Below are 27,639 nucleotides of genomic sequence, written 5' to 3'. Positions count from 1 at the left end.
TTTGTCTCCCTTATTGATCATGATAAGAGAAATGCTACAAGTACAAATTTTTTTACAATATTTTTATAGACTATTGAGGTAACAAATTCTTACTGGTTTGCATCTGGGTCCACCACTTACATTACTTTTTTACTTACTAATAACCACTAATCACAACAAAAATTTGTAGATTTAGTATTTTCCTCCTTTTAAAGTCCATTAAAAATTTTATAGATCTAAAATCTAATATATATATATATATATATATATATAAGCCCAAAATATTAGCCCAACAACAAAAATTATCAATAGGCAATAACAAAGCTAAAAAATATATATATATATATTGAGACTAATTAATCAATTTTACCAAAAACAAACAATTTAGCCCTTTAAAAAACCTTAAACAAAATAATTTTGTCCTTACTAACAAAAGACATGCTCTACACACAATAAAAAAATAATAATAAAAGAAAACTTTTGCCTGCTAAGCAATAGAGCTGAAAGCCGAAACCATGACATATAGCTAACAATAAAACCACATCCCCTAACTCCAAGTCCTGGTGGTTAGGCTGCTATAAATATTCTTAGAGAAGACATTATCTTCTTTTCTTTCATCGTAATCATTATATGTTTGGTCAATTGAAGAGGGAAAGAAGAGAAAGGAAAGGGAAGAGAGATGAAAGGAAAGGGAAGGGAAGGGAAGGAAAAGTTAGCACATTTTTTCTTCCATGTATTTGGTATGTAAGGGAGGATGGGAAGAGACAAAATAGTGGGTCAAGGAGGAAATTCATTAACCCCCTTTTCCTTTCTTCCACCTTGATTCCCTCTGACCAAACAACAAAATTCCCTTACTCTCTCCTCCTTTTATTTCCTTTCATTCTCTCTTGATAAATTACAAATTGTCCTAAAACTTAATATGTTGGATTTTTTTCAATGTGAGATTAAGGTAGATATCAGATTTAAATTTGGGACTTCTTATGTACTTTTATACTACGATAAATTACTAATAGTCCCAAAAATTTAAATTGTTAGGAAATGATGTATTTAATCATTTAATCTAACAACTCTTTGTTACAATTGTATTTTTACATAACAGTTAAAATAAATAAAATAAGCTAATTCAAATGCACACAAACTCAGTTACTTATAAGTTATAACTTTAAAGCCAAGTACTTATGTTTTTAAGGAAGAGGAGAATCAATGGGGTCACTGTAATATTTCAAGGTGTTATTGGTGGTCATACCTTTTATCACTAGTTGGAGTCCATATTGACCAATCACGAACATTTTGCTGCTAATTTGCTAAAGATGAAGCTGTAGCTATCACAAAAAGAGCTGGTGAAGGTGCTGTTTGGATTTCTTGTCTTCCATCGCTTGATAAAGTTCATATTGAGCAAAACAACAAATAATTTGATCCCATACGAGACCGAGCTACTTGGTGTTCTTTCCTTATAGTTTTGGTGAAGTCCATTTAAACAAAACTAACAATGATTTGATTACTTATATTTTTGAACAATTGTATTGCTCTCGCTTTTGATTGTTATGGAGCTACCCTACGTGAATTCGTAAAGAAATATTTTGCATGTTTGATTTTTGTCACAAGGGGAAGCTAGATGTGTTCTGGATGGAGGAAATCGTTCTGATTACAAGAATTCTAAAATGAGAGCAATATAATAAATTTTTAGGTTTTTTTTTTTGTTAATGTATACTTGTGGTGAATGATCACACCATGATAAGTAATGCTAATGACACATATATTTTATAGTTCATTAATATTAGATTTTTAATATTTTGCATTCATTAACTCACTTAGTATAAAGATTAAAAAATTTAAGTGGACACATGGCACAAATTTAAGTGGATAATTATGACGTGGTCCTCACATAAATTTAGACATATAGTGCAAAATTAGATTTTAATTACAAATTATAACTAAACTTTCTCTAAACTTTACCTATTAATATATATATATATATATATATGTAAGGACACGATTTGTAACGACCCATAATAACGTTGGGTTCGCACGTAAAAAGGTCCAAACAATATCATTTATAGAGCGTGGGTTTGAAAGACTAGACCTTGGTCACAAGACAGTGGTATTCCGTGGTGTTCATACATAATTAAATCGTGTTCGCTCTAGAAGTCTTTCTCCTGGAGGCGGGCTATGAGGCTCTAGTTTTGGCCATTTTTCCCAGCCCCTTTCTTTGGATTGCTCACTTTTCTTTTTATGCTAGCCTGTATCCCTTATCCAACATCCACGTGTGGGTTCGAGTTTCTAGGACTAATACTTGTCCCATCAGCCCATACCCAGAGTGGTTGGGGGTGGTTGTAAAAACTGAAGAGTATGGCTCTATCAAGTGTAGAGTATTGAATGGCAGTAAGGGCAGCTTTCCCTTTGTCCTTGGTCGTTATACTATCCAGCGTATTCTTCTCTATTGACGTAGGTATTTTTAGATTTTTTCCCAAACTGTTCCTATACCGTTTTTGCCATTCCTTCCAGGGGGACCTCGGATATGCCGAGAATAGAATCATCATCGGTTGTGTCTCAAGACTATTTGGACTTTTATTACCTATCCTCGGCTATATACTTCCTCGGCTCGGGCCTTGGGCCCCAATGTAAAAAAAATGGGCCAGGGTCATAAATTATTGAACCCCACAATATATATATATATATATATATATATATATATATATCCATTTTGAACTCAGTCATAAAACCCTAGTTCATATACTATTGCGTAAATAAAAACGAACAACTACTTATTCTCTTCAACAGCCTTTGAGGCACTTAATGACATAACTCTTCCTTTCCACCCAGGGAAAAAGCATGGGATCACTAAAGTTTAGTGAAGATTTGAGCATCCTCCAGTATCAAATCCCAGAATCACAATTCTGAAGTAGATATGCTACCATTCTCTTTATCGGAAGGTAGTGCATATAGGTATCATAACTAACCTGGGCTTTAATTTATTTTCTTTAATGGTGATCATGAGTAGAATATGTCTTTCTTTTTTGAAAGCATGAGATACGTGTTATATGTCATGATCATATGTTTATTGAGTTCAAAATCTTACATGTAATGGCTTCATATAGTACTGGAGATTAATTGGAAGCATGATTATGTGATTTGAGGTTTGATCATTCATGAAATAAATTTGATCGTGATCCAAAAAATTTCAAAGAAAGTAAATCAATCATAATTTTTGTTTGTCAACCTAATATAGATTTGCATATTTATGGTTAACTTCTTGTCATGTGAACTAAAGTGTATTTTGTGGATATCTAGTCTTTATGGTTTTTGCGTCCTATTTTTATATTTTTCTGTCATATGATTACGTGTGACATGAATGCTTATGAATAGGATTCTTTGATTTAAAAATAATGTTAAATTTGACCATTAATTCCTAAGAACCAATAATTGTGTTGGATGAGATGGATGCCTAACATTTTCTCATCTTATAACTTAACTTTTGAACTTAGATCAATTGTTTTAAGTTAGAGTTAAATCTGTGTAATTTTTTTTTCTTATCTGTGTAATTTTTTTTCTTAGGATGTTATTAGAAATTTTTTAAAAAAAAGTAATTTTTTTATTTTATTTTGTAACTAGAAGGAAAATTCATGTAATTTTTAAATTATTTTCATTAAAAGTATATATAATTTTGAATTTCATTTTAATAAATATGTTTTTAATTTTCTTGATTTTTTTAATCCAAAAATAATCAAGTGACCACTCCTTGGGGGAAAAACCGTTAGCTGATAAATTTTGTTAGTTGAGTTTTCCCTTATGAGCTGTCCAAGGGAAATATTCGAACATTTCTCAGTCCCCTTGGTTCGTGATTCTCACAATTCCATACTCCAATAATTGTACTTTCTCCTGTTTTTTAAGTCTGACATTTAAACATACACGATATGACATATTATATAACCATGTGAGAGATCTATCAATAATAATAATAATAATAATAATAATAATAGGGTCCGGTTAACAAATTTATTTTTAAAAAATTTTTATCATGAATTAAAAAAGTTGAATTAAAAAAAGTTGTCAAAACATTTTCAATTTTCAATAAAAAGTTTTTCTCAAAAATGATATACTATTGTGTGCCCTTTAGTAAAATCAATAATAATTTTGTAGTTTTATCAAAAAAAATAATAATAATTTTGTAGAACTTCCAAAGTATCAAACAACAGATAATTTTGCAGTACACACACTTTATTTATGGCTACGATATGTCTATAAGTAATGCTAGAAATACAAAAAATTTTATAAATTTTTTTATAAACTGTTGATGTAGTAAATAGCTATTAACAAGTGAAAAAATAATGTTAATGGTAGGTCTAGATGAAAATCAATAAGAAATTGGTCACATCAATAGTTTGTAAAAATGTTGTAAAATACTTTGTGGCTGTAGCATTACTTGTACATCTAAGCCCTTGTTTGGGAGGAGAGAATAGAACGGAATGAAAAGAGATGAAGAGAATAATTTTTAAAAATATTCTTATCTTTCCTTGTTTGGGAGTTTTAATGGAGTGAATGGAAAACTCATTTTATTGTTTGAGAGTTTAATAGCAAGATAAAAAATGCTAATAGAGGTTATTGCCCCATTTATTGCATATATTTTTTTCCCATTTTGCTCATAAATGTTTATTATCTTAGTTTCGAGTTTCCATTTTCAAAGATATTGATAAGTTATTATAATATCATCTTGCACCTTTGGTGTAATGGTCACTCCATAACTATAAGTATAAATTTTTGTGGAGTGGAGGGAGGCCAGACGTGAGTTTCACACACACACACACACACACACACATATATATATAAACAATACCACTATTATTAATCAATCAACTACAACAAAAGGTAAAATGTCTGGAGGCACATCCTCCATCCAAACTAAAAAAGAAAAAGACAATCTAGCTCTCTTTGCTTAAACATGAGCGGTAGAATTGCCTTGCCTCCTAATATGAGAGATAGAATGGTTCTTAACAAACCTGCAATAGACTTAAAGTCTTTTACAAGATGAGAGAGAGAGAGAGAGAGAGAGAGAGAGAGAGAGAGAGAGCATTCCACTGTTAGGGACTGAATAGTTAACTCAAAGTTTCCTTTGAACACCACCTGATGATACCAGAGTTCCATAGAGAATTAGTTAGCCCTTCTAGTATCCATCATTTCCAAAATTTCCACCAAGGGTAGTGCAACATTCTCAAATAAAACAGCTATCATCTTCCCGTTTTCATTTTAAATGGGAGCTTTACACATATATACTTTTTTTTTTTTTTTAATTTATAGAAATAGCACCATTATTATTAATCAATTAAGAAGGGAAATTAACTACACCAAAAGGCATAATTTCTGGAGACACATCCTCCATCTAGACTAAAAAAGAAAAAGATAATCTAGCTCTCTTTGCTAAGATGTGAATGACAGAATTGTCCTGCCTCCTGATATGAGAGATAGAATGGACTGAATAGTTAACTCAAAGTTTCCTTTGAACACCACCTGATGATACCAGAGTTCCATAGAGAATTAGTTAGCCCTTCTAGTATCCATCATTTCCAAAATTTCCACCAAGGGTAGTGCAACATTCTCAAATAAAACAGCTATCATCTTCCCGTTTTCATTTTAAATGGGAGCTTTACACATATATACTTTTTTTTTTTTTTTAATTTATAGAAATAGCACCATTATTATTAATCAATTAAGAAGGGAAATTAACTACACCAAAAGGCATAATTTCTGGAGACACATCCTCCATCTAGACTAAAAAAGAAAAAGATAATCTAGCTCTCTTTGCTAAGATGTGAATGACAGAATTGTCCTGCCTCCTGATATGAGAGATAGAATGGGTTCTTAACAAACTCGCAATAGGCTTAACCCTGATTCCTGCTTCATTCATTTCGGTGAACACTAGCCCATCAAAGTTGATCTTTAGCATACCTGAGTCTGGAGGCTTCCACTTAACGTTGATAGGCCTTGACTGGACAAGACGGTTGTGAGACCTGTGTTGAAACTCGGAGAGGAGAGAGCTTACCAATTCAAATTTATTTATTTATTTATTTTATTTTTATTTTATGGGTGGTGGACTAGGCTCGTTGTAACAAAGCTTGTTCCTTCGAAACCATACTCACCAAGCAACCATAGCAAAGGGTTCCAAGGTTCGGGGCACTTGACCAACTACATTGAACAGATCTGAGAAGTCTGTGAGCTGTGGATAATCATGACGATTCCAGCTAAAAGCTGGTTCCCAAATACTACAAAGATCTTCACAGTCCCATAAAAGCATGGAGAGTATTTTCCTAAGCTTTTGAGCATTGACTACAAAGGGACTTGTCCAAAATTTTACAACGTTGAAGATTAGCTTTTGTAGGTAGAGCTTTGGAATAGGCTTTCTGGAGAAAATTTTTCACATATATATACATTTAGATTAAGTTAGAGTAGAATTTTTATCTTAAATTAAAAAATAAAATAAAATAGCATAGTATCTTACACTTGAATTTTCACATATATATATATTATATAGATTAAATTAGAGTAGAATTTTTATCAATGATTAAAAAAAAAAAAAAAAAAAAACATAGTATCTTACATTTGCTAAGTAAAACTCATAAACTCAAAGACTCAACTGACAATATTTACTGTGTCAAATAATATATGCTCTAAACTTACAACTACAAAATGATGTGAAAATATTTTGAAATTTTACCGTGTTTATAAACTTTCTCAATTTTATTATATATAAAACTTAAAAACTCATGTATCACCCACTACCAAATAAATAAATAAAAATCAAATATCTTTTTTAGAGGAAAAAAAAAAATCAAATATTCATTTATTATTGTCACCTCAATTTGAAAATATCTTGTAATAAAGAGAAATTATTGTGTACTCCTGAAATACCATAAATACGTACTCTCTCCTTTCACATGAATGGTGGGTTCCACTAATTAAATTCATGATGAGACCTACCATTTATGTGAGAGGGAGAGTACATATTTATAGTATTCCGAAATTACCTAATAATTCTTCCTTAATAAAATATATTGGAGCCTAATTTGAAACCTGTCCCATCTCCACTCCTTTTTTATATAGCTCCGCGGCCACCCCATATGCGTGGACCGTGGTACACTATACTGCCTTTGCCTCCGCACATCATGCTTACATTAAGCCAATCACGAGTTATATTCGCCAAAAACTAAGGAAAAATAAATGCCCTCCGTATTTTAAATTTATAATTTTTTTTAAAAAAAAAGAAGAAAGTCCTCTCTATGTATTGCAAGTAATAATTAGTTGTTTCCACCAGTGTTTACAATCAGTTCATTGGCTTCTCTGCTTGAAAGTCCATGAAAACAATCAAAACATCCCTTTCGAAAAAGGAAGTTAAGAAAAAAAGAAGAAGAAGGGAAGAATAAAATAATAAAAAGGCAAAAAGAAGCAGCTATAATGCACAATAAAATAAATTAATAAGTAGCTGTAAGCGGCATGCATCTTTTGATTTTTGGTGGGTGTGTGTGTGGGGGGTTGCACAACAAAAATTATGGATAAAAAAATTTCACAATTTGCTATGGCCTTTATATACACACACACACACATATATATATATATATATATGCATGTTTTATATTCCATGGGCATGAATGAAGGCTAAACTAGTAGTTATTATGCTGGAGCTAGACGTGCACCGGAGGAAAGTTGATGGTGAATCTGATGAATGAAAGTCGAGCCCGACCCCATGCACTGTGGACTTATCTATAACACTTTTAAAGTGGAGAGAGAGAGAGATAGAATCATAGAATCTTTGGTGGGTCTCTTTAAATAACTAATACTAGTGCTTGCTTCTTCTTTCTCTTTCTTCCTATATGTAATAGTAGTATTATTGGTATGTCCTACAATGTCAATCCCATCCCAATTGTAGTTGTGTTGTTTTTGGGAAAAAGCCCAAAAAATAACAAGGAAGAAGTGGTACCCTGGGATGGGACTTTGAGTGAAGTATTATGTCATGTCCTGTTTCTTAATTTTTTTTTGTTTATAGTAAAATTTATCCCAACACTACCTTTCCCTCTGACTTCTCTGACGTCCCACCAATGTCCCCCTCACCCCACCACTCTCCTCTTAGCTTTGCTTTCCCATAATTAAACATCAGTACCCACCACTCTCTCTGTCTCTCTGTGTTGTTTTTGTCCATTACCCATGTTGTTGTTTTTTTACTTTGGCTCTGTGTTCTCATCCACCCCTTATTAATTTTCTTGCAACAACAAATTAAAGAGTAGTACACGGTCTTGGTATGATCAGCTATACATGAAAGCAGATGTCTTGGAATTCAAAGCAGTATAAATCCACAACCTTTCCAATTTAGCTTGGTCTTGATGATGGTATGGTGCTCTACTGCTCTTATTATGTTTTTCTTTTATTATTAGTTTCTTTGTTTATCTTCTTGACTGTAAAAGTACTAGTAGTCAGTGGTTGATCACTATTTCTGTGTACTTGACTATGTTCTTGCTATGGTTTTCTATGGCTTTTGGTTTTCTCTGTTTGTGGGGTTATGGTGAGAATATAGGCTGCTCCAGATGGTTTTGTAATCTGTGCCTGTGGTTTTGCTAAATTTCTGTGTGTGTGTGTGTGTGAGAGTTTCGGGATAGTGTTTGAAACTTTTTATATAAGCTAATCTAGTTTTAAGTACTTGCTATTCATAAGGTTGAATTTGTTCATGTGCTATGGAAAATGGAGATTGATTTGCAGGATGAATATAGAATATAGATTACTGAATGAAATTTGCTAAATTCGGTTGTCTTTTAAAGTAGTGTTTTCTTTGTCTCCTTGCCTGGCCTTGTAACTTTTTCCCATTGATTCTTAGATACAGAATTCAGTGTCTAAACTTTGGGCTGGCTTTTAAATTTTGTCACTATCCGTGAATTAAACTCAGAGTTTCTATGACACTTTAAGATCACATTAACCAGTTGATTTTTAAGTTAAAGAAAGAACAATCAAATATGTGCATTTAAGTTAGTTTGAGTTCATTTTAGAGTGATACAACAGAAAATCAAATTTCCCATGGCTCAATTTTAATTTAATCCTTTGTTTTTCTTATGGGAACTTTTTAGAAATTCTTAGGTGGTATTCATGCTGCCTCACTCAACATTTTCTAATATATGTGGGTGTTTGTGTGTTTACTTGAGTGCGAATATATATGTTAGTGGAACAAAGAGACCACAAAACGTGTGGCTTTAGTGTGAGATATATGCCTTTAATTCTTCAAGCTCAGCAATCTATGAATATCATTCACAAATTACAGGGAATCATAAATTTACATGACTGATGCATGAGATATGCTTTGTGCTGATTTGGCCCTTCAACTTGGATTAGGATATACCTGTCCATAGTGTATATATTCTCTATACTTATCTACATGGAATCAATCTTGATTAAATTATTTATCTCCCTTCTTTTCTTATTATAGACTGCATTTTATTTCTAGCATAAGTTGTATATAGTTTATTTTTTCATCTGTATCTCTCTTTCTTATATTTTTGTTTAAGTGGTTTTTCTTGAGGAATCTTCCATGTTTTTAACAATTCCCAAAAGGTCTTCTGCCTTGATCATTGTTGATTCTCCTAGTTCATGATGCCTTCGCATATTTGGAGATGTTGATTGTCAAGTAACAAGAATCACTCTCTTAGTCACAGAGGTTAATTCTCTTGGTTATCATACCATATTCCTGTTTGAAAGTATTTGTTGTTATGTGACAAGATTTGTCTATCTCTCATATACACACTAGAAACAGACAGTCACACATATTCATTGGGATATTGATGCTAGTTGTCCATTACTAACACAGTTGTCTCATGGTATTTGTACCGAGTAAAAGGATACACTCCAATTAAAAAAGAAAATAAAAGGCTATAAGCTTCTTGCAACATATTCAGCATCAGATTTTATCTGCCCCATTTCTGATTAAATTAAAGGCATGGTTATGATAGAAATATAAATAAATAGAATATTGACTAGACTGAGAATACATATATATAAGAGAACCAAATCTTGGACAGAAAGTTCACTTACATCAGGGTAGGTACAGAATCAACGTCCTTTGCATTGCTATTTGAGTGGTCATATAAGAGTCAATAGGAATAGACAAGCTGCATAAGGATGAATATTAGCAAATAATTTCTGTTAAATCACCACATCTATGATAGAGCACTTAGGTCAATGGCAGAGAGGTCCCAAAAGACCATATTGTTCTCTTGGTTTTATCATTTTTGAGAAGAGGAAGACTGAAAAATAGTACCTTTAGTGGAGCACAATGAACTATATTGAAGTGCTTCCAAGTGTTATTGCATATAGAAATTAACCAGATGGATTCAAAGAATGGCTACAAATTCAGCACTACTTTATGTTGATTATTCAAAGGCATGTATTCAAGAGTAAGTTGAATAAAGTTGGGTGAGATAAAGATGAAATGAAGGTTGTAAGGACTGCAAATTGAAGGAGTAAGCGTTACAAGCTTCAGCATTAAGCACTCAACTTGGACTTAAAACGAGGAAGTCAATTGGTGGTTTGATTATCTACAATAGTGGCGAACATAGCTTTTATTATAACTCAGTTAAAGTGTTTACTATTAGGAAGGTCCAAAACTAAGCTGATTCATGAGAAAAAAGAACCAACAATTTGATGCTTACTAGTATAAACTTTGGCCTAACACTAAAGAGTTGGTAAAAGGCTTGTTTATAAGATATAGAATTGTGGTGAATTTTTTTACATGCCATGTTAGGCAACCTGACCTAGTCACCAATTTATTTGATCTGTTTGTTGGAGATTAGAGTCTTGTTAAGCTCCTTGAGTTGAATTTGTAGGTGTTTTGGCTGGTGCAGTCTATTTCAGAATAGTCATTCTTATAACTCCCTTGGTCTTAAAACTTTGTATGTCTTTCTAAAATCAAGATTTAAAAGGCTCCGTTTTATTTAATAATAAAATTATAAAGATACTTAATCCTTAAATTTAAAATCTAAATGCAATTGAAGAAATTATGAACATAATGAGCATAAAAATTGTGCATACGTAAAATTCATGATTTTGGCATTGCACATGGTGGTGTGATCTCCTGATGGAGATAAATACTTTCAGATGAAACACACCCATTTCCGATATTTTATGTCGAAGTACTAGTAAATAATAAGTGGGAAGATCTGCACCAGGCTCAGTGAAGAGATACATGTTATAATGGTTCCTTCCTCCTCTGTTGGAAGATGCATTGTAGTAGTCGGATTTGAAACCAGCATGTGTTGTTATGAAAGAAAGACCTTCCAGTCTCAAATGAATTCAGAGACAGCTAGTTTGCAAGAGTCAACAAGGAAAGAATAACTGAATTTTTTTTTGTTTTTTTATCTGGTCTCACTCTGAATTATCTAGGAATTGCAATATTAAATTTCAATTTCTGGCCAAGAAAAAAAATTCATTTGCATTGATATCAAAATTTTGAGACAACCTACCATGATTTTGTAGATATTTCTTACCCAGAGCTAAGGTTCTTGATTAAGTTATACTTTTGAAATTTCAGTTGCCTATACTGCTGCTATCCTGTTCTTAACATTGTTGTTGGCAATCTCATCATAGAGAAAACAGAACCTAGTAATCCACTTGGGCTAACATTTTGATAACTGCCTCCTTTTTCTGTAATCAGTTAGTATAAGATATTTGGAATAATTTTGGTTTGATAACTTTACCAGGGTTTTGAGATTCAATCAAGTGAAGCAGTTGGTGACAGATATAGTTTTACCCCACTCTGCCCTTTGGTGAATTTGTTTAAGCAAATAGTTATTCTCTTGAATTATTTTGCATTGAAAAATAAGAAGATGTAAGGAAGTACAAGGTTTTTGATCCAATGGTAGTCACATTCTAAGTCGATATTGTTACTGAAAAAGTCTGTTAAACCTGAGGATTACTATGTTTTACATACTGTGAATATGTTCTGTTTTATAGCATTCGTGCCAACATATATACTCTGATTTTCAAACCAAATGTGACAGAAATTTTTGTTCCAATTACATCCATTTTGAGTCACCAGCAAAGGAATATGCTTGTCATAAAAAAAAAAAAATGAAAAAAAAGGGGCAATGCAGACAGGTTCAATTCTAAGCTATGCTTTCTCATGAAAATACATGGTGTCGACCATACCTAGAACAATAAAGGAGTATCATTGTCATAAGACTTCGTTTGTGCTTTATGAAATAAGACATTTTTTTTTTCTTTTTGACTCTAATTCCTGCCTCACCTTATTTGCTATTGTTAGTTTTTGTACATACACCCTAGGTGTTAGCCTCTGTGTTCTCGACTCTCCGGGGCAATAAACATCAAAAACTATGATGTTAACATTCTTTCTTGGTTGTATCTTAATAAATGAAAATCAGGTGTGATGTGCTGAATATTATTGTGCTTCACAATGCAGGATAAGATTGTCTAGATTGGTCGTATTGCAGGCTGGCAGAATCTAGTTGTTGCTCATATAGAATGTAAACTAGCTTCTCCAACTGACTACACAGCTCGACAATGAAACCTAACTTTGACCTTGAAATAAAAGCCCTTTCGGAAAGTGATTCTGAAGTTAGCAGCCAAGTCGCTTCCAACATATCCATTCAAGAAACCTCTGCAGGTCCCTCCAATGACAGCCTCACTAACTGTTCCCATCTCACTAATCTCATAGTGGCTCAATCAGAGTCGGAGCCAATCACTCTTGACTTGACTCTCAGCTTCAACACTGATGATCTATGTGGAAGGGATTCATTCGGACTCTCATTGTCAAGCACTAGCGAGAGTAGCAACGAACCAGCATCCCATACTACAACAGCAGCCATCTCACGAGTTTTTTCTTGCAATTACTGTCAACGCAAGTTCTTCAGCTCGCAGGCTCTTGGTGGACACCAAAATGCACATAAGAGAGAACGAACACTGGCAAAGCGGGCTATGCGAATGGGTATATTCTCAGAGAGGTATGCCAGCCTAGCATCTCTGCCTCTGCATGGATCTTCATTCAGGTCCCTGGGAATCAAAGCACACTCTTCAGCGCATTATGGCTTTGTGCCACCAGTTAGGCCTTCTGAGGTCAGAAACAATACAAGATTTCAAAATGGCTATATGGGAATGCCTATTTTCGTCGAGGATGATGAGGCAGAGCTGTTGTGGCCTGGTAGTTTCCGTCAAGTTGCTGAGGCAGGTAATCCTCCTCATCCTAGTTTTGTATTGACTGAAAGTTCAAACATAAATTTTGTAGAGGTGACTCCACAAGTTGACATAGACAACTCTACACCTGATCTCACACTGAAACTTTGAGAGGTTTGTTGGTTTCAAATGTGGCTTCAGTTTCTCCACTTCTGTTATCTCTGTACAGTGAGATGTGCCTGGGCAATGACTGCAAGCTTTCGTTCTTATAGCTCTCTTCTTTTCTAGCACTTTTGATCCTTCTCTTTTCTTATCCAATCATCCTGTTTAATGTTCTACTTGGAATGTTTGTCATTGTATAAGAGCCTCGCGAAGATATTTTGGGGGCTCCTATGCTTGTTATGACACATATTATGTAATGTAATTCCAGTGCTTAAATTATGATTGATTATCTTTCCTTTAGTTCCTTCACTCTTGAGCTTGGTTTCTATAAATTCAATATGTCATTAGAATTTAAAATTAACCACAACTAAATGAAATCTGCAGATCCAACAAAATCTGTTAGGAGTACCTTTTTGCTCATAACTCCTGCAGATACCCTTTTCACTAACTTAAAGATGGTTGTCAAATTAGAGTCCTATTCATAGACTCTATTAGATATACTCTTGTAACTAATGATTTTTTTTTTTTAAGTTAGTTTCGGTCTCAAGAGAAGCAAGAAGAGGATATTCAAACTATTGACTTCCACTTTATAAGTTGTGGTTCTGAACTGATTGCACTACCCCTAAGGATCCCCTCTATTTTTAATATTGACTTTGCGTTTGCTTGAAAAGTAGTACTAATTGTTCTAGAAACCTAAGCTAAACCTTAACTTGCACCGTTGCATTTGCTTCTTGTGCGTATAGAAAATCTATATGTTTGAAAAGGGAATTCTTCTTCCTTTCTACTTGCTTCTTGTGTGGATGGAAAATCTATATGTTTGAAAAGGGAATTCTTATTCCTCTCAACTGTGCATGTGCTAAGAATTAATTGATAATTTCACTTGATTTTGCTGTAAGTGATTTAAAATCTCACATATCTTAGACTATGGATGAATGTTAGCATTTGTCTGGATTTTGCTAGGTCCCCAAAGGACATCAAACACGCACAAATATTGTGCGTGTTTTTTTTCCCCCTGTAAAACTCAAAGCTTTGGAGCCTATGTGATAGTCAGTCACCTTAGAGCTAAAACTTCTCTCTCTCTGCAGAAGTGTTAAGTTGTTAAAGTAAATAATAAAGTTATGTTAGTTGTGGATCTAGATGAAAACCAGTAAAAATTTGTCAAACTCAACAATTGTGAAAAATGTGAAAACTATTGTATATAGCATTACTCTCCTAGAAAAGGCCCACAGATTTTGGTTAATAGATATAAACAGGCATCCAATCTTTGTGATTGTTCTTCATGGACAAGCTTTTGAGGTTCATATGGTCATGTGGCACTTGGGACATGGCCATTCTTCAATACTTCCTCTACTGCTTGACCGGTATCACGCTATGGCGAAGGAGAAGAAAGTTCAGGTAAGAACTAATGCCCTTAGTTTTTATGATATATATATATATATATATATAATTTTTTGAATAGGGGAGAGAGAGTTTTTGTGATGGGGTTGGTTAGGTAGTTTTATTGCTTTACTACGTTAGTATCAGATCTATGGGGCTCGTCTCTGTGCTCCCTTAAACAATAGGAGGTCAAACTGAAGCATTTAAAATCTCAACAAAGCCCAAGTTTAGAATTTCACACCGTTGGCATCTCTCTAGCAAGCTTCTAAGGAAACCGTTGGTATCAAAAGATTGTCCAGTCACCAAGATCCTAATGAGATCGACCATGCTTGATTTGAATGAGTGTTCATGGAGATGTCATATGTTCTAGGAAAAATTATTAAGTACTTTCGAAACATGAATGAGAGATCCTACTCTAAATTTAATTAATAACATTTATTATTATGCGAGAAAAATGAGTAATATTTCGTCTTATTTTTGGAATATTGAATATTACTTTATGTTGAGGGTTGGTTTGCACGTGTTGAATACTGTTTTTGTTTTTGATGTTATTCTTGTTTCTAATGTGTAATATGCTGAATAAGTCTTGTCGTGCTGAAAAAGTCACATGAAACAGAGGTCCTACTAGTGAGTTTCGAAGTCTAGAAGATAGCATGGCAGTTAAGGTTTACAAGTAAAAAGCCTAGCTCGAGCAGGCCAATCCCACTAGCCACCGCTCATGGTGCATTGTTTGCATCATCGTGTTCCTTGTAACGTGAATATAATTAATACTATTAACACTGTTAAAGGCAAAATAAATATAATAGTTATTACAGTTTTTTTTTTTTTTTAATTATTTAAATTATGAGAAGAATAGTTCTTACACACAACACAACCAAGTCAACCACCTTGATGGTTGTTACTTGCGATCGGTCTGGGGTTTTATTTTTTAAACGTCGATCGGTCTGGGTTTAGAATTTTACAAAAGAGATGTTGACAATTGCAAGATGTAAGCTGGGAAAACAGAAAATTTAAGGATGAGAATTGATGAGGGGACTCACATTACATAGTTTTTTATTAACAGAATCTATATACATAAGTCTTTAATTATTATTACTCCCTCCGTCCCACTTTGTTTGTCCTCTATTCCATTTTTGGATGTCCCAAAATATTGTCCTGTTTCTAAAAATAAAAGTCATTAATTTACTAATGTTCCTATTATACCCTATTAATTTACTAATTCAATTTTTTGATAAATTTATTTAAGGGTAGTTTTGGAAACTTATACATTTTTAAAAAGTAGACAAGACAATAAATGATGTTCCCTTAAAAAGTTTGACTTTTCAAACGGGACAAACAAAGTGGGACGGAGGGAGTATTATTTTTTAGTTTTTCTTATGTTTCTACATAAATTTTGGAAAACTTATAATTTTCTAGGTCAATATTCTAATATATATTTTTAATTGAATTTAAGTTCTTATTCCTTATCTGTTGTACTCCTCATTAAAACCTCCTATATTTATGTCATGAGTCTTGTAATCCAAGTATAGTTATTAAACCCGGACCGAACGTTGACTTGGTTTATAAGCTGGGTCATTGGTTCAACCAGTAGATCATTGGTTAAACTGCAGAGTCAAATAAAAAAATTTAAAAATTAAATATATATAAAATTAAGTTTGAGAAATCATAACCTGAGTATAAAAATTATATCTCTTATTCCTAAAGTTAAAAGCCCTGAGTATGTCATTGAATTTCGGCCCATTGCTCTTTGTAATATTTTGTATAAGCTTGTGTCAAAAGTGCTTACTAACAGATTGAAAAAGGTTTTGCCCCATATTATATCAGGCTTTCAAAGTGCTTTTCAATCGGACAAGGCAATATCCAATAACATTCTTGTGGCTTTTGAATTACTTCATCACATGAAAAGGAGGAAATCAGGGAAAACAAGGCACATGGCTTTGAAGTTGGATATGAGCAACGCGTACGATAGGTTGGAGTGGGTTTTTCTCCAACGGATCATGGAAAAAATGGGTTTTCATCCGAGGTGGGTTGGTTGGATCATGGAGTGCATTAAGTCAGTCACTTACTTGGTGTTGATAAATGGTGAGCCAAAAGTCACATTGTCCCGATGAGAGGTATTCGCCAAGGGGATCCCCTTTTCCCCTACCTCTTTCTTTTGTGCTCGGAAGGTTTGAATGGTCTCATTGAGCAAGCGGTGAATGAAAAACACATTGAGGGGTTTTCTCTTTGCAAGTACGGCCCAAAAATATCTCATATATTCTTTGCAAATGACAGCCTCCCTTTTTGTCGAGCACGGGTGAAAGATGTGTTAAAAATACAAGAAATATTGGGGAAGTATGAAGTTGCCTCAAGTCAAAAAATAAATTCGGAAAAAACTACCATCTTTTTTAGCAAGAATGTTCCTATGTCTGCAAAGGAACAAGTGAAGAATTTGCTGGGGGTCCCAGAAATTAGAGAATATGAAAATTATTTAGGTTTGCTAGCAGTGGTGGGGCGAAATAAAAGGGCTAGCCTAAATTATATCAAAGACCGGGTGTGGGGCAAACTTCAAGGCTGGAAGGAAAAATTATTATCACAGGCCGGTAAGGAAGTTTTATTGAAAGCAGTAGTTCAAGCCATTCCGACTTTTGCTATGAGTTGCTTTCAATTACCAGTTGGTCTTTGTCAAGATATTGAGATGCTCATTCGTAAGTTTTGGTGGGGTCAAAAGGGAGATAGGAGAAAGATTCATTAGAGCAAATGGGAGGTGTTATGTAGACCAAAAATGGAAGGGGGGCTAGGTTTTAAGGACCTATGTAAGTTCAATGAAGCTATGTTAGGAAAACAAGTGTGGAGATTGCTGCATGACATGGACTCTCTATTTTACAAAGTGTTCAAAACGAAATACTTCCCAAACTGTTCTCCATTTGAAGCAAAATCCTCCTCTGGTTCTTTTGCTTGGAAGAGTATTTTATGGGCAAGACACTTGATTGAGAAGGGGGCACGGTGGAGGGTGGGTGATGGGCAATCTATTAGGATTTTCCAGGATGCTTGGTTACCAATTGTAAGTGGTAAAATCTCTTCTCATCAATCTTATTTTGGTCAGGATGCAACTGTAGCTATGCTCATAAACACGGCCTCAGGTTGGTGGAACACTCACCTCATTGACCGACACTTCTATCCACTAGATGCTAAGCTTATAAAATCTCTCCCTTTGTGTTCAATCCCACAACCAGATATGCTGATTTGGCCAAAGGAAAAAACAGGAATTTATTTGGTTAAATCGGGGTACAAGCTTCTGTGTGAGTGGCAAAATGAAGAGCTGAATCAACCACAGATTCTTGATACTGAAAAGTGTTTTTGGAGCAGTATCTGGAAGATAAAAGTCCCGAGGAAGGTAAAGCATTTCCTTTGGAAAGTATGTTCCAATTTGTTGTTGACAAAGGAGAATTTGATGAAACGAAGAATCTTACAAGATTCTGTGTGTCAGCGCTATTTGAACGATTCAGAGGATGTGGTTCACTCTTTGTGGAGTTGTGATGGTTTGAGGGAGGTTTGGAATGTGGAGTTTGGCTGGGTGCATGGTTCAAGAGTTCAGTAGTCCTCTTTCTCTGAGCTTTTGAAGTTCATTCAGACAAAACCACACACAATTGCTCTGTTTGCAACTACGGCGTGGTCTATCTGGTATCATAGGAATAAGCTTCGCCTGGATGAACCCTCTAGACCATTGGGACAGATTAGGATATTTGCTCGGGATTACATTCGTGATTTTCAAAATCTGACTTGTACTCCTTCTTGCTCAGTTCGCACAGCCCCTCAAAGATGTTGTCCACCTGCAAATGATGTGTGGAAGGTAAACTTCGATGGCGCAATGTTTGGTGAGTTTGATGAAGCTGGAATAGGTGTGGTTATCCGAGATTCCAGGGGTGAAGTGAAGGCTGCTTTGTCCGAAAAGATTAAGAAGCCATCTACTGTGGATGTGCTGGAGTTGTTTGCTGCCAAGGGAGCGGTGACTTTCTCACTCGAAACTAGTACTAATCGGGTAGTGGTTGAAGGAGATTCTGCTACAGTGATTAAGGCAATCCCATTTGGTGGTTGGGAGTTAGCTCAGGGGGGTCACCTTATTCATGATATCTCTACTTTAAAAAACTCTTTTCAGAGTATTTTTTTCTCTCATGTTGTACAGCAAGGTAATGCAATTGCACATGCCTTAGCCCCAGAGAGGTAGACATTCTTTTCCTTTATTTGTCTGGGTGGAGCATGTTCCACAAGACATCGTTTCTTTCTTTTTACATGATCTTTGTTTTTCTTAATAAGAAGCAGCACGGTTTTTCCTTCTCCAAAAAAAAAAAAAAAAAAAAAAAAACCTGAATATGTAAATTAAAAAAAAGAAAAAAAAAAAGGCATATGCCTAAATTAAACTTGCCATTATAATTCAAAATCAATATTTCATAAGCAATAGCATTAGAAGAAACAAACAAATTAATTTATATTTTTCAATAAAGTTAAGGTCAGCTAAAACCTAAAGCAACAAACAAATTCAAAGCAACAAAATAGTCAAAACTCAAAGAAGAAGCAATGTCACAACTATACATGACAAAAAAAAAAAAAAAATTAAACCAAAGATTCTTAAACTAAAAAGCAATCAAGAAATAAAGTATAATAATAAATAAATAAATAAAAACCTAAACAAAAGAAGATAGTTGGTGGCGTAGAGTTATATGGTCATACTTACATGCTAATTGTTGGCCAAGTACATCTATTCAGACTTCAAAGCATAAAAAAATTTATGCACAATAACAACCCGTAACAGTAGGTTTTGAGAATTGTGAAAACTAAAAAGTGATGGTACACGTTCAAAGTACAAAGTACAAAGTGTGAATCCGTAGGGCAGGGCGCAGGAAACAATGCTTTTTTTTTTTTGGATTTTTTAGGTTTTCTCTTTTTTAAATTACCATAATATCACATATTTAAATAATAAAAGAGTCGTTAAAGTGAATTTATTAATGTTATTTTACACAATTCACAAACCCGACCAGGTTAATAAAACCCAACCGGGTCACACAGGTTGCTTAAAACCCACTGGATTACACCGGTTTTGACCAGGTCACATACTTTTTCGATTCAATTGATCATCTGGCTCGGTCAATGCGCTGGGTCACCGAGTCACTAGTCCGATTGGCCAGGCCGGGTCGAGTTTAATAACACTAAACCCAAGAGATACTTCATGATGTTTCCAATTGAGGTATCTAGGATTGAAATTTCCGTTCTCCCCTCATTGTAATTATCTAATTATCAAAACAATCTCTTATATTTATATCATCAATTAAAATATAGTCATATCGCATTCTTTAAATGGTAGAATAGATAATTTTGTATACAATATACAATTATATATGATACTCTTATCTATAAAAAAAAAAATAATAATAATAATACAATTATAATAAATGTTTATCATCAATCGCCTCCCATTTTTCTAAATTGACACTTCTTTTATTGCCGCCTCCTCTTTTTCCTTGTTTCACTTTGTAGTTCGTTTGGTGGGATATTGAGTTTTGGTTGAAAAATACTTGCTTCAAGAGATCCCATCAATTCATATAAAGTGAGCATTGACAAGTCTTTAGATTCTTCTATTGCATTGCTAGTATAACTTAGTCAAACTTTTGAGGTGAACTTTGAGAATTTATTTTAATTGGCTTTTTTTCTTACATGGTATCTCATGATGTTTCCAATTGAGGTATCTAGGGTTCAAATTCCCCCCCCCCCCCATTGTAATTATCTAATTATCAAAAAAATCTCTTATATTTACATCATCCATTAAAATTTGGTTATATATTATTCTTTAAATTGTAGAATAGATATTTTCATATACAAATACAATAGTAGTACTCTTCTCTAAAAAAAAATATATATATATATATATCATAATAAATTCTTATCATCGCCTCATCTTTTTCCAAATTGATACTTCTTCTTATTGCTGCCTCCTCTTTTTCCTTGCTTCACTTCATAAGTTTGTTTTGTGGGCTATTGTGTTTTGATTGAAATAATTGCTTTTAGAGACCCCATCAATTTATAATAAGTAAGCATCGACAAGTCTTTAGATCCTTCCATTACTTTGCCTGTACAACTTGGTCATACTTTTGAGGTGAACTTTGAGAATTTATTTTATCTCATGATGTTTCCAAGTGAGGTATCTAGGATTCAAATTCTCCCCCCCCCCCAGCTCCCCCATTGTAATTATCTAATTATCAAAAAAAAAAAAAAAATTATTTACATCATCCATTAAAATTTGAAGAGAATTTCATATACAAATAGAACTAAAATACTCCTCTAAAAGAAAAAAAATACAATTATAATAAATGCTTATCATCGCCTCCTCTTTTTCCAATTATAATAAATGCTTATTACCGCCTCCTCTTTTTCCTTGTTTCACTTCGTAAGTTCGTTTTGTGGGATATTGAGTTTTGATTGAAATACTTGTTTCAAGAGGCCCCATCAATTCATATAAAGGGAGCATCGATAGGTCTTTAGATTCTTCTATTGCTTTGCTAGTACAACTTAGTCAAAATTTTGAGGTGAACTTTGAGAATTTATTTTAACTAGCTTCTTTTCTCGAATGGTATCTCAATAACTCCAAATCTAAGCAACTCTGGAATTGAAATCTTTGACAATTTTAGTTGCTTTCATTGTCAAAATATCAAACATAAATGACAAGTTTGCAAAGCAGAGGACAATTAATTTTCTGATTTGATACAAAGGACTGAATGTTTGGTTTCACCAAGTGACAAAGAACAAACAACATTTATACATTGTTCTTGTTTAGTGCATGAATCTCTGATTTTTTTTTTTTCATAATATAGGAGAGGTGATTGGTAGGCAACCTTACTCCATTTTTTTAATTAATAAATAAATAAATTTAGAAAAACTGATTCCTAGACTTGAACTTAGGGTTTGTTATTTTTGATAGAAGACACTTGCCATCATACCAAACCCTGCCTATTGTGACATTTCTACTTGATAAGGAAGAATTTTCACATTCTGCTAGCTAGCTCTTGAGAATACCAACAGCCTTTTACAATTAATTACTTTTTGTTTAGAAAATTGCAAATTATTTATCTCTAAACAATAGAATTACCAAACAAAAATTAATTTAAAATTTTAAATATATTTCTATTTTAAAAAATAACCTTTGATTCAAGTTTAAAATATCAAGAGTTGTGCTAAATATGACATTTTGAGCTAAGCTCAGGAAATTTTATAACATTAGAAAAGGGGAAAAAAAAAAACTATCAATGTGAGCTTATTCTTTCCTCACAAAGAAGCATAATCAACTAAAATAAAGTCAGATGTGTTCCAATTAGCTCAATTGGTAAAGTCTTTGATGGTTGAATAAAGGACTTGAGATTCAATTCTCGCCTTGCCTACACTAAATAACGATTGGTGTCTTGGTCTGATGATAAATAGTACAATTATTAGAAACAGACCCTATAAGTTAAAATCCTATAAAAATAAAATAAAATAAAAAACAAACTAAAATAAGGATGTAGATCAATTAAAGTTCCAACATAAGTATAACAAAAAGCACATGAAAATTTCAAACTACTGTCATTCTAATTGATGCTCATCACACTTCCATTCCTTAACAGGGCTATTGCTGAATATCTCTCTCGTGATCTGACGTACCAGTTATCGGCAGATGATGTTTATCTCATTGTTGGTTGCTCACAAGCAATAGAAATCATTTTATCTGTCCTTGCTCGCCCTGGTGCAAACATCTTGCTTCCTAAACCAGGCTATCCATTCTATGATGTTCGTGCTGCTTTCAGCCATCTCCAAGTCTGCCATTATGAACTTCTTTCCGACCAAAGTTGGGAGATTGATCTTGGATCTGTTGAAGCTCTAGCTGATGAGAACACTGTTGCTATATTTATCTTTAGTCCTGGCAATCCTTGTGGAAATGTCTTCACGTACCAGCATTTGAAAAAGGTGTGTCAAACTACACCATAAAACTTGAAATTTCGGTTGTTTTCAATTTTGTTGTCACAATGTGAGATTAGGACTAATGCCAATGATATATTTCTTGAAATTAAAGTTCTTGTTTTCAAGTTTTTTAGGTTGCCGAGACTGCAAAAAAACTTGGCATTCTTGTGATTGCTGATGAAGTTTACCACCGTATTGTTTTTGGGAGTGATCCATTTGTGCCAATGGGAGAGTTTGGATCAATTGTACCTGTTACACTTGGGTCTATATGAAAAACGCGGATTGTTCCTGGCTGGAGGATTGGTTGGATTGTGACAAATGACCCCAGTGGTATCCTTGAAAAATCTGGGGTGAGTGGTCTATCTCTATATTTTTATTCTCTCTCTCTCTCCTTCCTGATTTTGACTACGAGGGCAATTTCTCTGTCACATGATTTCTCTCATATGGTATTCTTTCTTTGATTTGTGGGTGAAAATAATAATTCTTGATATATCTGTAATTGATCAAATTCATCTAATAATTCTTGCGCTCATCCAATGTATGTGGAATGTGAGGATTGCACATTTCTGGATTAGTTAGCAAGTGATGAATGAAAGTCAATTTCATACAGTTAGCAGAAGTGTCAATAAAACTGTAGAAATCTTTGCCGACTTTAAAGGGCCACGTACAAGCTAAACAATAAGGCTTGCTTCTGTGCTAGTAAAGAGAGGGGACATTTGTATCTGCACTCTGCAGTCACCAGAAGTGCTAGCCTATGCTATTGCGAATTGAACTGAAGAACATAATTCATTTTCACTTCGTTTGTCAAGTTCACATATTAATTAAGATGTCCTACTTTTTGATTGTTTCAGTTCCTTAAAAGTCGTTGAGCCGAGCATTGACATTGTCAGATTTGTATGTTTGCTTTCATATTCCCAGGTTTAGGAGAGCCTTGAAAGCTATCTCAACATATGCCCAAACCCGCAACATTCATACAGGTATATACGTAATTTAAGAAGCCTCCTTTTGGGTATCATATAATGTTCTATGTACATATAACAGTGCACTAACATTTGAACTTAATCAAATTCTCACTGTTCAAATATTTGTTGAAGTGGGCCGTGTGTGGCTTGAATTGCCACAAGCCCACGTCCACCTAAGTCGGTCACTATTGACCAAATCCTATTTGTAATAGGAAATCTTATTCAGCCAACTTTAATATATATATATATATATATATATATATATTATATTTCAAGTGTAGCTGTGTGATTTAAGAGTAATTCCAATTAACCTAGTGAGCAGCCGCATGAGAGAAAATAGAGAAAAGAGAGGCAGCCAGCTTCTATTCTTATTTTTTCTGTGAGAGAGTGTTAGGGTGTAATTGGGATTTGGGTTTCTTAAGAGTGTGCTTGTGCACTATTGTATTTTCCTTGATAATAGTGAAATCCCTGCAACTCCGTGGACGTAGGCAAATTGCCAAATCACGTAAATATTGTCTTGTACGTGTGATTGTTTTTCTTTGGCATGTGTTTTCTCTATTTGTTTTTGTTTCTCACAGGTTGGGATTTTGGTTAAATTCCCTACAACTGGTATCAAAGCCTAGGGTTAGGTTTGAGTGGGAGCAATGGCAGAGGAAGCAGGAAAGGCGTCTGGAATAGAAAAGTTTGATGGCACAGATTTCGCGTATTGGAGGATGCAGATTGAAGATTATCTCTATGGGAGGAAATTGCATCTGCCTCTTTTGGGGACAAAACCTGAGGCTATGAAGGCTGAGGAATGGGCTCTTATTGACAGACAAGTATTAGGAGTTATCAGGTTAACTCTGTCTAGGTCTGTTGCACACAATGTTATAAAGGAGAAGACCACAGCAGATCTGATGAAAGCTTTGTCTGGTATGTATGAAAAGCCGTCAGCAAACAATAAAGTGCACTTGATGAAGAAACTGTTCAATCTGAAGATGGCAGAGAATACATCAGTACCACAACATCTGAATGAATTCAATACTATCACAAATCAATTGTCGTCTGTAGAAATTGATTTTGATGATGAGATTCGTGCTCTGATCATCTTGGCTTCTTTGCCAAACAGTTGGGAGGCAATGAGGATGGCAGTAAGCAATTTTACAGGAAAGGAAAAACTCAAGTACAATGATATATGAGATTTAATTCTGCCTGAGGAGATTCGCAAAAGAGATGCAGGTGAATCCTCAGGATCTGGTTCTACCCTAAACCTTGAGACAAGAGGCAGAGGTAATAACAGAAATTCAAATCGGGGTAGATCAAAATCCAGAAATTCTAATCGGAATAAAAGTAAATCTAGATCAGGCCAACAAATACAATGCTGGAACTGTGGGAAAACAGGTCACTTTAGGAATCAATGTAAAAGTCCTAAAAAGAAGAATGGAGATGATTCTGCTAATGCTGTAACAGAAGAGGTACAGGATGCATTACTTCTTGCAGTAGACAGTCCACTTGATGATTGGGTTTTGGATTTAGGAGTTTCGTTTTATACCACTCCACACCGAGAAATCATACAGAATTATGTTGTAGGTGATTTTGGTAAGGTGTATTTGGCTGATGGTTCAGCCTTGGATGTTGTAGGTATGGGAGACGTCTAGATATTATTGCCCAATGGATCTGTTTGGTTACTGGAGAAGGTTCGACATATTCCTGACCTAAGGAGGAATCTGATTTCTGTTGGACAACTTGATGATGAAGGGCATGCAATACTATTTGTTGGTGGTACTTGGAAGGTTACAAAGGGAGCTAGGGTATTGGCTCATGGAAAGAAAACTGATACTTTGTACATGACCTCAAGTCCAAGAGACACAATTGCAGTTGCTGATGCAAGTACTGATACAAGCCTATGGCATCGCAGACTTGGTCACATGAGTGAGAAAGGGATGAAAATGCTGCTGTCAAAAGGAAAACTACCAGAATTGAAGTCCATTGATTTTGACATGTGTGAAAGTTGCATCTTAGGAAAGTAGAAAAAGATGAGCTTCTTGAAAACTGGCAAAACACCGAAGGCTGAAAAATTAGAGTTAGTGCACACTGATTTGTGGGAGCCTTCTCCGGTTGCATCCCTTGGAGGTTCAAGGTACTACATCACTTTTTTTGATGACTCAAGCAGAAAGGTATGGGTTTATTTTTTGAAAAATAAATCCGATGTATTTGAAACCTTTAAGAAGTGGAAGGCCATGGTTGAGACAGAAACGGGTTTGAAAGTAAAATGTTTGAGGTTAGATAATGGAGGAGAGTACATAGATGGAGGGTTCAGTGAGTATTGTACTACACAGGGAATTAGGATGGAGAAGACCATTCCTGGGGCACCACAGCAGAATGGTGTGGCTGAGCGCATGAACAGAACTCTCAATGAGCGTGCTAGGAGTATGAGGTTGCATGCTGGACTACCAAAAACTTTTTGGGCTGATGCTGTTAGCACTGCAGCTTACCTGATAAACCGAGTACTTTCAGTTCCCATGGAGTTCAGACTTCCTGAGGAGGTTTGGAGTGGTAAAGAGGTAAAGTTTTCGCACTTAAAAGTTTTTGGTTGTGTTTCTTATGTTCATATTGATTCTGATGCTCGCAGTAAACTTGATGCAAAGTCTAAAATATGTTTTTTCATTGGCTATGGTGATGAGAAATTTGGCTATAGGTTTTGGGATGAACAAAACAGGAAAATTATCAGAAGTAAAAATGTGATATTTAATGAACATGTTATGTATAAGGACAGGTCAACTGTAGTGTCAAATGTTACAGAGATAGATCAAAAGAAATCTGAGTTTGTCAATTTAGATGAATTGACTGAAGGTACTGTCCAGAAAAGGGGTGAAGAAGATAAGGAGAATGTAAATTCACAGGTAGATCTGAGTACACCTGTAGCTGAAGTCCGCAGATCTTCCAGGAATATTAGACCTCCACAGCGTTATTCACCCACTCTAAATTATCTCCTATTGACTGATGGTGGTGAGCCAAAGTGTTATGATGAAGCCTTGCAAGATGAGAATTCAAGTAAGTGGGAGTTAGCCATGAAGGATGAGATGGATTCCTTGTTGGGGAATCAGACATGGGAACTGACTAAATTGCCAATAGGAAAGAAGGCTTTGCACAACAAGTGGGTATACAAAATAAAGAATGAGCATGATGGTAGCAAACGTTACAAGGCCAGATTAGTTGTTAGAGGGTTCCAGCAGAAGGAAGGCATTGACTACACAGAGATATTTTCTCCAGTTGTGAAGATGTCAACAATCAGACTGGTACTGGGAATGGTGGCTGCAGAACATTTACATCTTGAGCAGTTAGATGTGAAGACAGCATTCCTTCATGATGATTTAGAGGAAGACCTTTACATGATTCAGCCAGAAGGGTTCATTGCTCAAGAACAAGAGAATTTAGTTTGCAAACTGAAAAAGAGCTTGTATGGCCTAAAACAAGCTCCTAGACAGTGGTACAAAAAATTTGACAGTTTTATATATAGAATTGGGTTCAAGAGATATGAAACTGATCACTGTTGTTATGTTAAGTCTTTTGACAATTCTTACATCATATTACTGTTGTATGTGGATGATATGCTTATTGCAGGGTCTAACATTGAGGAGATTAATAATCTGAAGAAGCAATTGTCCAAACAGTTTGCAATGAAGGATTTGGGAGCTGTAAAGCAAATCCTTGGTATGAGAATCATTAGAGACAAGACTAATGGTACATTGAAACTTTCACAGTCAGAGTATGTGAAGAAAGTTCTCAGCAGGTTCAACATGAATGAAGCTAAACCAGTGAGCACACCCTTGGGTAGCCATTTCAAGCTAAGCAAAGAACAATCACCAAAGACAGAAGAAGAAAGGGACCATATGAGCAAGGTGCCCTATGCCTCAGCTATTGGCAGCTTGATGTATGCTATGGTGTGTACAAGGCCAGACATTGCACATGCAGTGGGAGTTGTGAGCAGATTCATGAGTAAGCCTGGAAAGCAGCATTGGGAGGCAGTCAAGTGGATTCTGAGATATCTGAAGGGTTC

The 27,639-nt window shown here is 34.6% G+C and overlaps 1 protein-coding gene across 2 annotated transcripts; it reads left to right on the top strand.

Moving 5' to 3' along the window:
- Positions 1-7,866: 7,866 nt before the first annotated feature.
- Positions 7,867-13,597, top strand: LOC115976001 (zinc finger protein 4-like). Of its 2 annotated transcripts, none has more exons than XM_031097063.1 (2): positions 7,867-8,354; positions 12,425-13,597. In XM_031097063.1, exon 2 carries the CDS (start codon positions 12,526-12,528, stop codon positions 13,303-13,305), a length of 780 nt encoding a protein of 259 aa, XP_030952923.1. In that variant the 5' UTR covers positions 7,867-8,354; positions 12,425-12,525; the 3' UTR covers positions 13,306-13,597. The 2 variants fall into 2 exon arrangements, with proteins under 2 accessions (XP_030952923.1, XP_030952924.1); XM_031097064.1 differs by lacking the exon at positions 7,867-8,354 and adding an exon at positions 8,391-9,667.
- Positions 13,598-27,639: the final 14,042 nt, after the last annotated feature.

Source organism: Quercus lobata, chromosome 2, assembly GCF_001633185.2.
Source record: "Quercus lobata isolate SW786 chromosome 2, ValleyOak3.0 Primary Assembly, whole genome shotgun sequence".
Lineage (NCBI taxonomy): Eukaryota > Viridiplantae > Streptophyta > Magnoliopsida > Fagales > Fagaceae > Quercus > Quercus lobata.
This window is presented reverse-complemented; position numbering and strand designations above follow the sequence as displayed.